The sequence below is a fragment of the Sceloporus occidentalis genome, unplaced genomic scaffold, assembly GCF_023333645.1.
Source record: "Sceloporus occidentalis isolate IW3139 unplaced genomic scaffold, rSceOcc1.0.p SCAF_24, whole genome shotgun sequence".
Lineage (NCBI taxonomy): Eukaryota > Metazoa > Chordata > Lepidosauria > Squamata > Phrynosomatidae > Sceloporus > Sceloporus occidentalis.
In genome coordinates, this window is record NW_028317004.1 from 10750986 (window position 1) to 10766402 (window position 15417).

Sequence of the window (15417 nt, forward strand, 5' to 3'; positions counted from 1 at the left end):
ACTGAAGAAGGCATTAAAGTTTCAGTTCGTGAAACATCTGCCCTCCTAGATCCACCCTGGTACACTGTAAGTGATTTTATTGTGAAGTGGAAGCATCTAGGAGAAAGAACATCTCAGCCACAAAGTGGTAGACCCCTAACACTGACAGAGAGCATCTTCTAGGTGCTGAATCACATATAAATTGTCTGTCCTCTGTAGCATCACTCACTACTGAGTTCCAAACTGCTTCTGGGAGCAACATACGTTAGTATTTTATATTTCTAAAAGCAGGTCCTGTGTTTCTTTTGTTCTACAGAAGTAGTAAAATGTAGCATCCTCGATCTGCATTTTCTCAAACCCATTACTGTAAAATGAGGGGGATTAATTCAGGCTCTGCAGTACACACAGACTAATTGTGCTCTGATATTTACCTGCACTATAAAACCAAAAAGGTTTAATATGCAGTACAAGAACTGAAAAAGTTGGGTCTCAATTAACTGAAAAGCAGCAGCTTAGCTCTTAGATCTAGGACTTTTTTTTTAGCACTTGGTCTAATAATGTATTTTCAGAGAACTCTTTTGCCTAAAACATTTCATACAAAGCACCCAATTTGGATTTAATTTTGTCCTTCCCCTTTCACAGTGATTTAAGTTGGCATAAAGTGTTTTTTTCCCCAAAATGGTCATGAAGAGAGCCAAACAAGCATTTGAGGATGTAAACATCATGATGATTATACAGTACATACATGAATCAGATAACATATAAGGAGAACAGTAAAGAGAATAAACAAATTCTCACAAAACACAATTTAGATATTTTATTGTGAATTTTGTGGGGTTCCAACAGTATCAAAAACATTACAAAATTAACAATGAAACCACGCAATAATAATAAAATAGCAAAAGAACATACATTTAAATATGTTCTGTATTGCTATACAGTGAATTTCTTATTGCAATCTGCAACACAGCACACACATCCTTTATAGTCATTGCAAAAATACCATTGTTACACAAATCTAGGCCTGAGTAGGTTTTTATATGACGGCGAACACAAGTGCTCTGAGTTTGTGCTATGTATCCGTAAATATTTTTTCCGAAGCAATCTTCGGAATTCTCTATAAAATATAATGCTCTGTGCAGTTTCACAAGAGACCAAAGTCTAGTTTGATACATTGTTTTTCAGTAAGCTCAAGAGCTAGAGATCAATTTCATTGAAGTCATCTGAATAACCCGAAGACTGCAGAGTCAAGGAATCGTTTGTATCTGTGGAAATAAAGATCTCAGGTTTAGTAGGAATTACCTGGTTATCAGACTTTTACACTATGACTTGCCCTAAGACCTTCTTTCAACATCTCTGAAGTCTCTTTAAACTTTGGTCACTGTTGCCTGTACTGGAGTAGAGAGAAACTGTGTGGTTATTAATAAAATCTGAAGTTTCCTTCATTGTTCTTGGATTGTATTGACTGACAGCTATGAAACAGTTGTCTGAGGGTTTTGAATGCTGAAAGGAGCGGTTATCCCCAAAACCTTTTTGAAAATATATATTTATACATTATTTATATACTTAAGAAGGATACTGAAGACCCAAAGCCTTTGTGTGCTCTAAAGAGTGTTTTATGATAAACTGTCTTACTGCTAAGCCCCTCATTTATCACACCAATACACCAGCCTGTTCAATATACACCTGGACTGCTGGGTCCATTTTTGAACCCAGCAGTGATGGAAAGCATAGTGGGACATGGGGATGTTCTCAGTAGAGGCACATGCGTAGCAGCCAGCACTGAGCTATGTCACTAGGCAGCAGCCAGAAGCAATCCAAGAATGATATGGTAAAAGTCAAGAAAACATAGCTTGCTATGTTTTGAATGGCTGGTTAGATGATCCTGTCAATTCCAAAACGACCTATCTCTGTTTCACTAGCAATTTCTGTTGAATAAAAATAAAATAAAAAAGTAAGACTCCCATTACAAGATTTCATTGTAACTGATATAGAAGTTTATGAGGACCCTGACTGCAATCGTAAAATTCTTAAGGAAGTCCGGTGAGGCAGGGAAGTTGGTGGGGTAAAAGTGATGATTTACTACTAGCAATCTGCCACATATCTTTACATAGATATGATTCTTAGCTCCAAGAGATATTACCTTTGCAGGGTCCATTTTGAAACATGACATCATCAATTGCAACATCACTTCTTATTGAAACTCCCCGAATAGCTTCAAAGATAATCTGAAAAAGGCCAAATAAATGATGCTCAATTGTTAAATTTGGACTAGAAATGTATTATCCCCAAGATACTATATTATAGCCATAAATAAATAATGGGGTACATGTTCCATTTGATTAACTGCATGTTACCATAAAACATGTTGTGTAGTATACACTGCCATCGTTTTCATGAACGCAATTGCATAGTTCTCATTTCAACTAGCACACTAAAATAAATATACAAGAAAAAGTTTTCTATTTACAAGTTTTGCTACATGAAATTCCTCGTTTCTTTTTACAATGCAGTAATAGCATCTATGATTACTAAGTTGAAGATGTTTTGTTCATTAAACTGACCTTTAAACTGAACATTTAGTGGTAGCGGTTGCTTCAGATGGCATGCATGGACTTCATGTCAAATAATTCTAGTTAGTGTATCTATATTAACAAGGATTCCATCTCTAAAATATAGCCCAGTAATTTTGAGTCACCGGTTATTTGTAGCATACTTAGTAGTGCTCATGTCGCTCCGTCATTCTGATGACACATCATTTGTGCTTTATCTACTGCTGTGTGAAATGCGTCAGTAATGCAGTTACAGCTATAGTTTTGGAAAAATGCAAAGTGGTTTTATCACACTGAATCAGGAAAGAAACCGGATAATTGGATTACTGAAGCATGGAATCAAAACATATGTTTAGCGGTCATTAACATTTCTCACTGTGTCCTAAAAATACACTAGTGAAATGGCAGTAGCCTTCATTACTGCTTTAATTGTTGGAAACTAAAGAAGACCTAGTGATGGCATTTTCACAATGAATTTGAGACAATTTAGCACATTGTTAACAAATACTGTAAATAATAGAAGCTGCGTAGTTATTTTGAAAATGTGAAGGTACATCTACATTTGCTTTGTTTCCCCAGATTTTTTGCTCATTATTTATTTTCTTTTTTCTGTTATAAAAGAACTTTTATATAAAACAATGAGTATTTGCTGTGTAGATGTAACATCATTCATCGATAGTTACCCATTATCAACAAAAATGGCATTTCAAGGTACCCGAGTTCTGCTTAATATATGGGGACCACAGTGCCAAAGCAACTGGAAGGAAAATAAATCATTCACTTGATGTATGTTGATGATAAAATCCCATTAAGTGTGTTTTACCTGATGCTGTTTATTGCTCTCATATTCCACATGAGCCTTCATCCAGCTAATACTTTGTTCACCTCTCTTTGTCCAGAGCAGAGTATCATTGTGTCTCTCACTTTCTTTTCTCAAGTAAACATTAAGGAGTCCAGTACCAGCTCCATACATATGGTAAAAAAAAGTCAAGCACTGCTTCCCAGGGATGGCCCAAAGTGGTCTTGATAGTAATCTTGCTTTCTGCCCATAGACCATATGGGTTGCTTCAATGTACATATAGTAGCCTTTAAGTGAAAATGCACCAAATAAAAATAATTAACTTTACAGGTAAAAGCTAGGCATCTGTGGCTTGTGCAGTCATGCCTTTTCATTCAGTGTTTTTAACTGATTGCTTAAAGTGTAAGCATTCAATATAACAATCACAGCATACTCTGGAATATGATCCTGATCACATTAGAAGATCTGTAACATATCTAAAATTATATATTCCTCCATTATGGAAATACACAAGTAACTTCTGGATGTTATAGTTGGGTCAGTGATGAGTGTTGTGTACCTTAAGTATTTGGGAACCATGCTCAGCAATTTGCTAGTGACAGAGGGAAAACGAGAGGTGTTATATATAAAAAAGTGGTTCTGAGGCAAAAAAACTTTGAGTAGTTGAGTGCAAACTCAAGCTAATGTAACATATACACCAGGCAATTATTCATAACAACTATGTGCATCAAACAGTTGTAGATTATTCCTCAACTCACCTACCCCAGAAGTGTGGTCACCCCTTGGTCCAGTGTATGATGTTGGAGTACTTCCTCGTATCCTGTGCCACATGCCTCTCCTTTGCCATTCCTGCTGAAATCCACAATCATTCTTTTCAAATGTACACTTTCCAGGTGGTGGAGGAAGTCTATCTGCAGTTAAAAATGCCTTTATATCATCTTACGTAACAACATGGCTGTTTTTTTATTTAGGAAATGTTATTATAACAGGTTTCTAGAAAATATCATAAGCAAAAGTCTTTCTGAAAATGTGATTAATACAAAATATAAACCTACGGATAGACAACCTTTGTAAAAAAAAAAAAAAAGTTACACATTTCCCAGTGTCAGCTTTGTTGGAGAGGCACTGCATATCTTACAGAAGCTAAAATTTAGGACACGTGTTTTATAGCTTCATCAAAAGATGTTTATGTAGCACCAGTTGTGGAAAAATTTTGTTCTGGTAATTTGTCTAGTCACTTCCCAACAGTCACTTGCTGCCTTGTTTGTTGCGACAGCAGTGCAAGTATCTTGGGAGACCCCCACCTACTGTGCACTCAACTGGAATGACTAGTCATGGTGCATGTACTTCCCTAGGAAAAACATTTTATATTGGACCAACATAGGAGAGATGAAGAGCAACATAAGCTTTTAGGACATCACGTCTCTTCTTCAGATGGAATGCAGAAAAATCCTTTGAGGTCCTAAAAGCGTATGTGACTCTACATCACTTCTTGTTTGGCCAGATAATAAGTCTAACTTCAACTTAAGACTCCCCACGTTTGAACCAATACATCTATATCCATATGTACAGTGTTGACAGTGGAGTTTGTACAAAGCCAGCCCGCTGAAATTGCTTTCCAGTAGGCTTCCCTGATCTTGATCTGTTTACAAATGTCCTAGCCACCACTCATCTTTAATAGTCATAGATAAATATCTGCCTATTATGATGAAAGCTGAGTATAACGAAACCATGTATTCCATAAGTGTTACTCTTTTTCTTTATCCTTTTTAAAAAAAAAAAAAATCAGATCTTATTATGCCTCACCAGCTGTTTGGCAGTTTCCAACGCTCACTGAAACATCATCGAGTGCTGTAAGGCCACAATCCCAAAAGCTCTTACACCAGCTCACAAACACAACCTGAAATACAGAAGAATGGTATGCAAGATACAACAGCTACAGCTCAGTTTACTTGTGAATGTATTGTATTCTAAGAGACTACTACCCTTGATCAGTGTATCACTGATTTATCACAAAAGTCTCCAATGACCTCAGAAAACCTAGCATAAAGCCACACCCAATGTGTGTTACGATATAGAGTAGAACCACACTCTAGAAAATGTGAAGAGTCCAGTGGAACAAGTAGGTTCGCATTATTTCATTCTGAAATGTAAGTCTGTGCTTTATGAAAGAAATCACAGTGAGGATTATTATCATTGAATTCTAGAGCACTAACAGATCTTTAACGTAACGTAAAACGGGCAGCTGCCCTGGGTCCATTCGTTCATGGGGAATCGAAAGCGGCTACCCGTAGAGCCTAGGAGTCAGCAAGGTGTCTGTACATGGACACCGGTGTCCGCCACCACAATTTGTTCTGTCCGCCACCCTGCAAGCTTTCTCTAGAGACGAACTGGACTGCCTGTCGCAGGAGGAGCAGGGCTGGTTGGGGAGATCATGGATCTCCCTCCAACAAAATAAAGGGCGCATGAGGTCTTTCCGTACAGACCTCTATTTCACTGCTCCCCTGCAAAGCGTGCTAGTTTTTGATGCTGCGCGATTTGATATCTCAGAGCTCAGCATTATATTACATTTATTTATATAGCGTCAACAGATTCTGAAGAATTGTTACAAGAGAGTCAAAAACATAACTTAAAACGTATAACATATGTGAAACCCGAAAAAAGAGGTAATGATAGTAGAAGAGAGACGCAGTTTATAGGCGGAACAAAGAGGGCAGTTAGGGATGTATTTGGATAGGAGGGCAGAGATATAGGGGAGTGCAGAGTTGTTAAGGGCTCTGTAGGTCAGGGTAAACAATTCGACTTTGATTCTGGGGGTATGGGGAGCCAATGGAGCAATTGGCACAATGGAGCAGCAGATGAGGAATAGTGACAGAGAAAGATTAGTCTAGCTGCATTCTTGAGGATGGACTGAAGTGGTGAAGGGTTGGAGCGGGGGAGACCGGTTAGTAGGGAGCAATAATCCAGACGGGCTATCACAAGGGAATGGATCCATATTTTGGTTGTTTCTTGTGTGAGGAACGGAAGATGTCTTTCAGGTGAAGGCGGCAGGATTTGGTGAATGTGAGGGATGGAGGAGAGAGCAGGGTCAAGTGTGACACCAAGGCAGTGAAGCTGGTCAGTTGGTTGGATGGTGGAGTTGTCAATACTAATAGAAATGACTGGAATTGTGGACAGAGGGGATGGCAGGATAACATAAGATCAGTCTCTGAGATATTAAGCTTCAGGTAGTGCGGTGCCATCCATTATACAATTCCAGAAAGACAGTAGGTGAGGGGAGTTAGAAAAGAGGGTGAAAGGTCAGGAAAGGAAATTTAGATTAGGGTGCCATCCACATATAGGTAGTATTAGAAGCCAAAGGAAGATATGAGCTGTGCAAATGATGAGGTGTAAATGGAGAATAGTAGAGGCCCAAGTATTGAACCCGCAGGAACACCAACAGATGGCGGTAGGGGAGAGGAACAAATTCCAGCGAAGGACACACTAGGTACGGTCGAAGATGTAGGATTTGTGCCAGGAAAGAGCTCTGTCACAGATGCCACAAGCATGAAGGGTTTATAGAAGGAGGAAGTGGTCAACTATATCAAAGGCTGCAGACAGGTCCAAGAGTATAAGTAGTGGGAATTATTTTCGCAGTGATGTGGACAAACTAAAATGTGGGAATGGAAGCAAAAAACTATGGCTTAAGCATCTAAATTAAATACATTTGATTTTGTTTTTGTTTAAAAATAGAGATTTTGAACCATGGTGACCAGAAAGCACCATTAACACTTAATATATATGAAATGGGACAGTGCTGAAGAAGCCATCTAATTACTTTATAATAGCCAGAGAACCCCACAGTGAGGTACAAAGAAACTATTCCAACAAAAATTCACCCTAATTATATTATTGACCTCTGAATAATTTATACTGCGAGAAACCTTTTTTATAAAGGTGAAAACTGATGGCGTTTGAACATACTGACATTGTTTTAGTCCTTTAAAAAACAAAACATGCACTTATTAGATGCAGCTGCAATATATTTTACTCCAACCTTAAGTAAAATGTTATATTCTCTGTCGATCATTTACATTTTGGTAATTGGGACAACTATATCTGAACATTGAAATTCTGTATCTACTTTGCGGCTATGTCAACTGAAAGGGGACTATTATTAGACATAAAAGCGATTTCCCTGGACTTAAAATCCTCCTATGATGTGAAGTATCCCCTGGAGAGAAGTAAGAGTATGATTATATGAGTTCAACCATTTAAAATTATGGAAAAATGGAGATCAAAAAGCACACAAGCTATAAAGTTGGAAGTGTTCTCGGAGGACTATATAACATCGCATTGATTAGTGTGGTTTGATATAAGCTTTCCTTCCAGGGGCTAAGATCAGCAAGCATAAAAGCAATAAAATGAACAATAAACAATCTAAGGTCCAATGATTAAAGAACCCAATATTTCCAGAGGACTAAACAGATATACAATATTGAGGATCATTATAGGAAAGCAAACATTTTAATGTAGATTGAATACATGTATTTGCCAAAGCTTTTCGTACATTTTGATTGTTTTTAAAAATAGAGATTCATATTCTTATAAGTGATGCAAATATTTTTTAAGAACATTTCTTGCAGTTCGTTCTGCACATTTCCTTCTGTTCTTTTTGACAACTATCTACAAGCAGTTTCAATACATGCAAATTTACAGACGAAGGCTGCCACAGTAGCCCTGAGTCGAGATTTGTAGAATTTAGAGACAAGCATCCGCTAAATACTTTCTATGTCCCCTCTATTGCCTTCCTATGCAGTTAGTTTTTTTTAGCTCGAATCATTTGACTACTACAATAAATAAAATTTGTATTTAACCTAGGAACTCTCCAAAATGCTCATATCCCTTGCAATTTATTACTTGCCCCTGATGCAACTCTGTCCCCCCTCAAATTTCATAAGGAGCAGTAGGGTGGTCTGCACATCAGATAAACGTTGTGTATTATGGTCTCGGTCTACCTTAGAAACCTAAGTTCAGCACAAACACTTATTACTATGCATGTATCATTCTCCTGAAATCTCCAATATATATATATATATATATAACATCCAAAAACTGTTGGTATTCTGCTTCCTTGCTGAACTTAAATTTGAAGGTCTCAACTGAGAAATACTTTTATATGAGCTTGACAAGAAACGTAAGAGGACTTCTCCCAGTTGTAATAAATTATGTATATGAAAAAGAACAATTAATAATTTCTCCTTTCAAGTGCATTTTTCATGTTAGTCTTGGCCTAACCTGAGGTAACGTGCAGAAAATGTTATGTACCTTGCAAGCCATTGGCTTGTTTATGTTGATTTCGGCTTGTAACCAAACTCCTTTAGGTGACTCCTGAACAGACCAGATTTTTTCTTGGACAACATGGTTCTCTTCAAATAAATACACAGCCAGGGCGTCATTCATTTTGGAAAAGCCATAAAATGCGTAAAAGAAACGCAGACAATATTGCATATTTCCTGGCAAAGAAGGACCATAAAGACGTCCAAAGTAACCCGGCTGAGAGGTAAACCTTGTGTTAGCCAACATGAAATGGCCTGCAAAACAAAAGAGCTAGTTATCATGGGGAACAACCTGCATTGTCAAATAAGGCAATAAGTAGCTTCATTAGTTATAGAAGATACACATTTAGCTGGCATTGTAGTCACTGAGTACCCAGCTCTTAAAAATAACAATAAACAGCCCAGTCCACAGAAAATTAATAACGACCTGGTAAGATGCCAGGTCAAAATGTTTCCCTGACGGCATGCACCATAATAGCCTTATTATTTGGCTGTATTTTTTTTCAAAATAACTTGTGATACCTTGTAAATTTGCAATCCTCCTACAGGTTGGCTGACATGATTTTTTTTTTATAATTGTTAAGACTTTTCCTTGTGGTTTGCAGGGGGTGTAATTTTTACACCCCCTGCAATTTATTCTGTACATACATGAATAGCTGACTTAAATAAGTTTGATCTCATGTTTGTTATTTTCCAGCAAATATGTTTGAGCACGAATTTTAATAAAAAGGGTCATTCATTTATTCCAGAAATTTATTTTCATAGCATGTTTCTGAAAATGAATACTATCTGGTGACAGCTGCCTCTTCCAGGAGGCTGTTTCCTCATTACAAGGGTATTCTTGGTCACTATCTAGAACACTCTTTCATGGAACCTTTTTTCAAATCAAGTTGCCTCTTTTGCTATGTGAATACTTTTTAAATACCCTCACTCACAATGCTGCCCTAAGGATATACGCAATCCCTGTAGCTCCCATAAACCTTTTACTATTAGGAACCATTACATTCCTTAATAGAACATTAAGCTCCAACAAACAGGCCATAAACATGCTTCATTTATGCAAATAGACTTAAAGTAATGGGTTGTACAATTGTCCACAGTGTACTGTATCTCCATTATGTGATCTTGAAGAATTAAAAAGTACTGGTGGTCCATAAACAAATTACCAGTGTAATACAATTGAAGGCATCTAATATCACTGCCTGGATATATCAACTTCAAGCTGAACACAGCTAAGCAATATAAAAGTGTAGCAAATAAAAATAAATACCTGAACCAGTGGTATGATCTCCTATTCTGTATGCATTTGGTTTTATTTTCACTCTGTTCCACCCAGCACCGTCTCTACCGTCTTGATGGAAGCGGCACATATCTTTCTCAAAGTCACACCCAGCCTCCTCTACATTAAAAACGGGTTCTGAAAAAAAGAAAAACAACAATGTTCAGCCTTCCTTAGCATGTACATCAGATGACATACACAACATGAAAATCATAAGCTGATGCCCCATATTTTGCTTTCTTGGTAGGTATTACAGAAAGAAAATTTCATATCAACTGCACAAGACCAAGAGACAAAGAGTGGTACAACTTACAATTTACAGAATTGCATATGGCCCTTTACATATAAGTAAATAAAAAATGTACTTTTGAGAAAATTGGGGGGGAAAAGAACACGAGTCAAGCAAAAAGTGAATCCTCCTGCATTCCATTAAGTGGTGAAAAGTAGCTTCGAAGTTAAATACCATTATATTACTTTTGTTGATATTTTTTATCATACAATCAGTATATCCAATTATTGTTATATTATCTTCATGAAAGAATATATTGTACACATTTCATAGCTATTGGTTTTCTTTATGAACATGTATGAACATTTAAGTGTTATTTAAATCTAACCAAATAAACAGTTTAAAATACAAACACATTATACAACAGTACACTAAATAATTATACAAAACAATTAACTGTTTTGTAAGCACATTTGACTTATGACTTGCTTTATTTTGTTGTAGTTTTCAGATATTACCTACCGGAAGATGACCTCACCTAACTAACCAGAAATATACACCCCCATCATGACAAGTGGGCTCTCAGGTGTGGATGGGTTTTTTAAAGAACTATTATTAGTTAAGCACTCTAGCCGTGAGAATTACACCTATAGCCATTTTTGGTGGGGTAACCCCAAATCTGTCCTGCATCCCTATAATAATTATCCACTCCCAACTTGCAGCTGAGAGTACACTTCACCAGTAGTGCCAGGTAGGCAGATCACCAAAAATCACACAGAGACTTCTCTCAGCCACAGACACCTTCCTCAGCCATACACACCACTCTTGGGCACACAGATCACACTGTTCCACACATACACACCAAAAAGATTACATTCAGCCACACACGACCGTCACACTCTATAATTATTATTTATTGATTTATACAGTGCTATCATATTCTGCAGTGCTGTACAATGGGCGAACAGTACAAAACAAGTACTGCATCACATAACTTTCACTTACCGAAATAGAAGATGGGGAGGGCCCCACTCAAATGAGCACACAATCTAGAAACCCTTTACCACACACACACTACTCTCTGCCACTGTCAGGGTCCGCAACCCCGGGTCCGACGAAGTGACTCACCTGAGTACCCGATGCCCGCGGGTACCGGATCCCGCGGCGCGTCTCCAGCTCCCTCCACCTCCGTCAGCATGTCCGCCGCTAGGCGCGCGCGCGCGCGCCCTCAACTAACTTTATGCGCCCCCAAATGGAGACGCCGGGGTACGCGCACCGATGACGTCACGGCTGGGGGCGAGGCTTCCCCCTGGCGGCAAGTTTAAAAGCTGAGCACTGAGATTAGCTCAGTGCTCAGTGATTGTTTTTTCTATTCGAGCTCTAGTGCCCTTTGGTGATTTTTCCTATTGATTTCCTGTGTACCAAACCCGGCTTGTCCTCTACTTTGCTGCTCTCTATATCCCGACCCTTGGCTACTAAACGGCGTTCCTGATTTTTTGGTTCCTGACCCTGGCTTCGGATTTTGACCTCGCAGCTTGCTAGTTTCCCTGACCACGGCTTCGTTTCCTGATTTCGGCTTATTCTCACTTGCCTTATCTGCTGATTCCTGGGGTACGTTCCTGCATACCGGTCTCTACCCTTTAATTCTGCCTTGCAGCCTCACATAATCACTGAGCCCTATGGAGCCCGCAGGAAGACCTGACATGTTCACTGCCTTAAGTCAACAAATGACTTCTATGAACCAGTCTTTGCAAGACCTCCAGGCAAGTCAAAACCAGCTTAGGCAGCAGGTGCAACAGCTTCAAGTTCCCCATGCCGCTCCTGCAGACCCAGCCGTGGCCCCTCTACCTCTCAACATGGAAGGCGCCTCGGCCATAGAACCTCAAGTTCCCCTCCCGGAACGATTCACAGGTGACCGCAAGAAGTACCGAACTTTCATCACTTCCTGCCAAATATTGTTTAATCTTAAGCCCAGAACCTATCTCTCCGACTATGTCCGGGTCCATACCGTTATTTCCCTCCTCTCGGACGAACCTCAACAATGGGCTCATCACCTCCTCCACAGCAACAGTCCGCTACTGGATTCGTGGGCCTCATTCCGTCAGGCTATGGACTCTATGTATGACGATCCTTTCAGAACTTCCTCGGCTACCACCTCTCTGAGAACCCTCAAGCAGGGTAGACGCCCCATCGAGGAGTACATCACTGATTTCAGACGCTTGGCTCTGGACTCATTATGGAATGAGCCCGCTCTCCACGATCAATTCCGTTGGGGCCTCTCGGAATTGGTTAAAGACGAACTTGCTCGCACTTCCATCCCTTCTGGCCTGGAGGACTTTATCACGTTATCCACCCAGATCGACCGTCGGCTCCGTGAGAGAAGACTCGAGCGTCAATCTTCTTCCTCTACCTGGTCGCCTGCCTCTCCTCCTGTCCCCAATGCCTCACTCCCAGACGAGGAACCTATGCAAATAGGTATTATCCATGGACCACTGTCTCCTGCCGAAAGGGAACGCCGAAGATCGTTGGGACTCTGCTTATATTGCGGCAGAGCCGGCCATTCCTACCAAGACTGCAGAACACGCGCCCGATTCCGTAAGGGTAAGGAGATTATCCATCGTTATCAAATATCTACTGGACAGATGTCTCGTTTTGCAGCTCACCTTTCTCTCCCCGTATCCTTGCAGTGGAGTAGCGGTTCCGTCAACCTCTCTGCCATGGTGGATTCCGGAGCCAGTGGCAACTTTCTGGACTTTGATTTGGCACGCTCACTCTCCATCCCCGCTCGCCGTAAGAAGACCCCTATGACTATTCAACTGGTGGATGGCAGCCCTCTGAAAACTGGACCCATCATTCGAGAGACCACTACGCTACTACTTAAGATCGGGGAGGGCCATTCAGAGAACATTCGATTTGACATCATGAACTCTCCCATCTCTCCGGTGATCCTGGGCCTCCCATGGTTGAGAACTCATAATCCCTCTATTAATTGGGAGACCGGTACTTTCCGTTTTGCATCCAACCACTGTACCCAAGGTTGTCTCAAGAAAACGTCGGCATGCGTCTCTCTCCTGTCCCAACCATCCCAAGACCTACCTCCTCCTTACGCACACTTCAAAGATGTTTTTGAGAAAAAGGGGGCAGATAAACTTCCTCCTCATCGATCTTATGATTGTCCAATCGAACTATACCCAGGATCTGCCATTCCGTTTGGTCGCATATACCCACTATCCGAACCTGAACTTACCGTATTAAAAGACTATATTGATGAAAATCTCGCTAAAGGGTTTATTAGACCTTCCACCTCCCCAGCGGGGGCAGGAATCTTTTTCGTGCATAAAAAAGACGGCGGACTCCGGCCTTGCGTCGATTACCGAGAATTAAACAATATTACGGTAAAAAACAGATACCCTCTTCCCCTCATTCCTGAACTATTGGAACATGTTCGTGGAGCTAAGATATTCACCAAAATAGATTTACGGGGAGCTTATAACTTGGTGAGGGTACGCAAGGATGATGAATGGAAAACTGCTTTCAGGTGCCGTTATGGCCATTTTGAGTATCTTGTCATGCCTTTTGGATTATGCAACGCACCTGCCACCTTCCAACACTTCGTCAATGACGTTTTTCGCGATATCCTGGACCAATACGTCATAGTTTACTTAGATGACATCCTGGTGTTTTCCCCAAACATAGAGACACACAGGGAACATGTCAGTCAAGTACTTTCTAGACTCAGAAGAAATGGACTTTTTGCTAAACCAGAGAAATGTACGTTTGAAGTGCAAGTCATTGATTTTCTGGGTTATGTTCTCACTCCTACCAGCATCCAGATGGACAAGAAGAAAGTCGATGCTATTCTCCGCTGGCCTCCTCCTACAGACCGGAAGGGTGTCCAGAGATTCATCGGATTTGCGAATTACTACCGCAAATTTATCAGAGACTTTTCGAAATTCGCTCAACCCTTAACCGCTCTTACCTCCAAGAATTTCAAGTTTGTCTGGTCCGAGGCAGCACAAAAGGCTTTCGACTACCTTAAGGACAGATTCATCTCTGCTCCCATCCTCCGGATGCCTGACCCACAAAATCCATATACCTTGGAGGTCGATGCCTCAGATACCGCTGTAGGAGCTGTACTCTCTCAAAGGCAAGAATCTGACGGACAACTACATCCAGTGGCTTATTTTTCCCGAACTCTCTCTCCCGCAGAAAGAAATTATGGTGTAGGAGAGAGGGAACTATTGGCGATTAAACTAGCTCTGGAAGAATGGCGTCATTTGCTGGAGGGAGCCCTGTATCCCATCACTGTATTTTCCGACCACAAGAATTTAGAATATTTGCGCTCGGCCAAACGCCTGCAACCACGATTGGCGAGGTGGGCCTTATTCTTCACACGATTTCAACTTCACATTACCTACCGTCCAGGGTCCCGTAATACGAAAGCCGACTCGCTCTCCCGTATGCATGACGTTTCTACCATGCAGATTCCTGAAACAGATAACACGATTTTATCCCCTACACAGTTCCTTGCCATGACCCGCACCATCTGGGACTCGGTTCGACAGTACTCATCCCGCAACCACTTACCAGAGGTTCACGAACTTCAATACCAGCATGGCCTCTACTATCACAATGACCTTGTTTTTGTCCCTCCAGAGGTTCGTTTACAAGTTCTTCAGGCTTTTCACGACACTCCCATCGCCGGACATGGAGGTATCCTGCAAACATCCGAGTTGATTCAGCGATCCTTCTGGTGGCCGACACTTAAGGAGGACGTGAAGGCTTTTGTGTCATCCTGCTCCACGTGTGCTCGAGCCAAGGAGATACCTAAGCGTCCCGCAGGCCTCCTACAGCCTCTTCCTGCCCCATCCAAACCATGGATAAGCATATCGATGGATTTCATCACTGACCTCCCACCATCCAATCACTTCACTACGCTTCTCGTGGTTGTTGATCGCTTTACTAAAATGGCACATTTTATTCCCTATGGACATCTTCCCTCCGCCTCTGAGACGGCTACGCTTTTTGTTCAGAATATATTTCGTTTACATGGCCTACCTGATGACATCACATCTGATCGGGGTTCACAGTTTACCTCACGTTTTTGGAAAGCGTTCTGCCAACAACTCCACATTCAGCGTTTTCTCTCCTCGGCTTTCCATCCTCAGAGCAACGGCCAGACGGAGCGTACCAACCAGACGCTCGAGCAATATCTTCGGTGTTACACAGCCTACTTACAGGACGATTGGTCTCTTTTCTTG

General features: G+C 40.8%; 1 protein-coding gene across 1 annotated transcript in view; it reads right to left on the reverse strand.

Annotated features, from left to right (window-relative positions):
- Positions 1-1176: 1176 nt before the first annotated feature.
- The window catches only part of LOC149300608 (thyroid hormone-induced protein B-like), a 47567-nt gene continuing 33326 nt past the window's right edge, over positions 1177-15417 (reverse strand). Inside the window, exons 8-14 of the mRNA XM_089485107.1 lie at positions 9919-10065; positions 8638-8903; positions 5137-5230; positions 4089-4241; positions 3355-3617; positions 2123-2207; positions 1177-1244 (exon numbers count right to left, since the gene is read on the reverse strand). Coding sequence (XP_089341233.1) covers positions 1177-1244; positions 2123-2207; positions 3355-3617; positions 4089-4241; positions 5137-5230; positions 8638-8903; positions 9919-10065 — 1076 coding nt within the window. The remainder of the gene's footprint in view (positions 1245-2122; positions 2208-3354; positions 3618-4088; positions 4242-5136; positions 5231-8637; positions 8904-9918; positions 10066-15417) is intronic.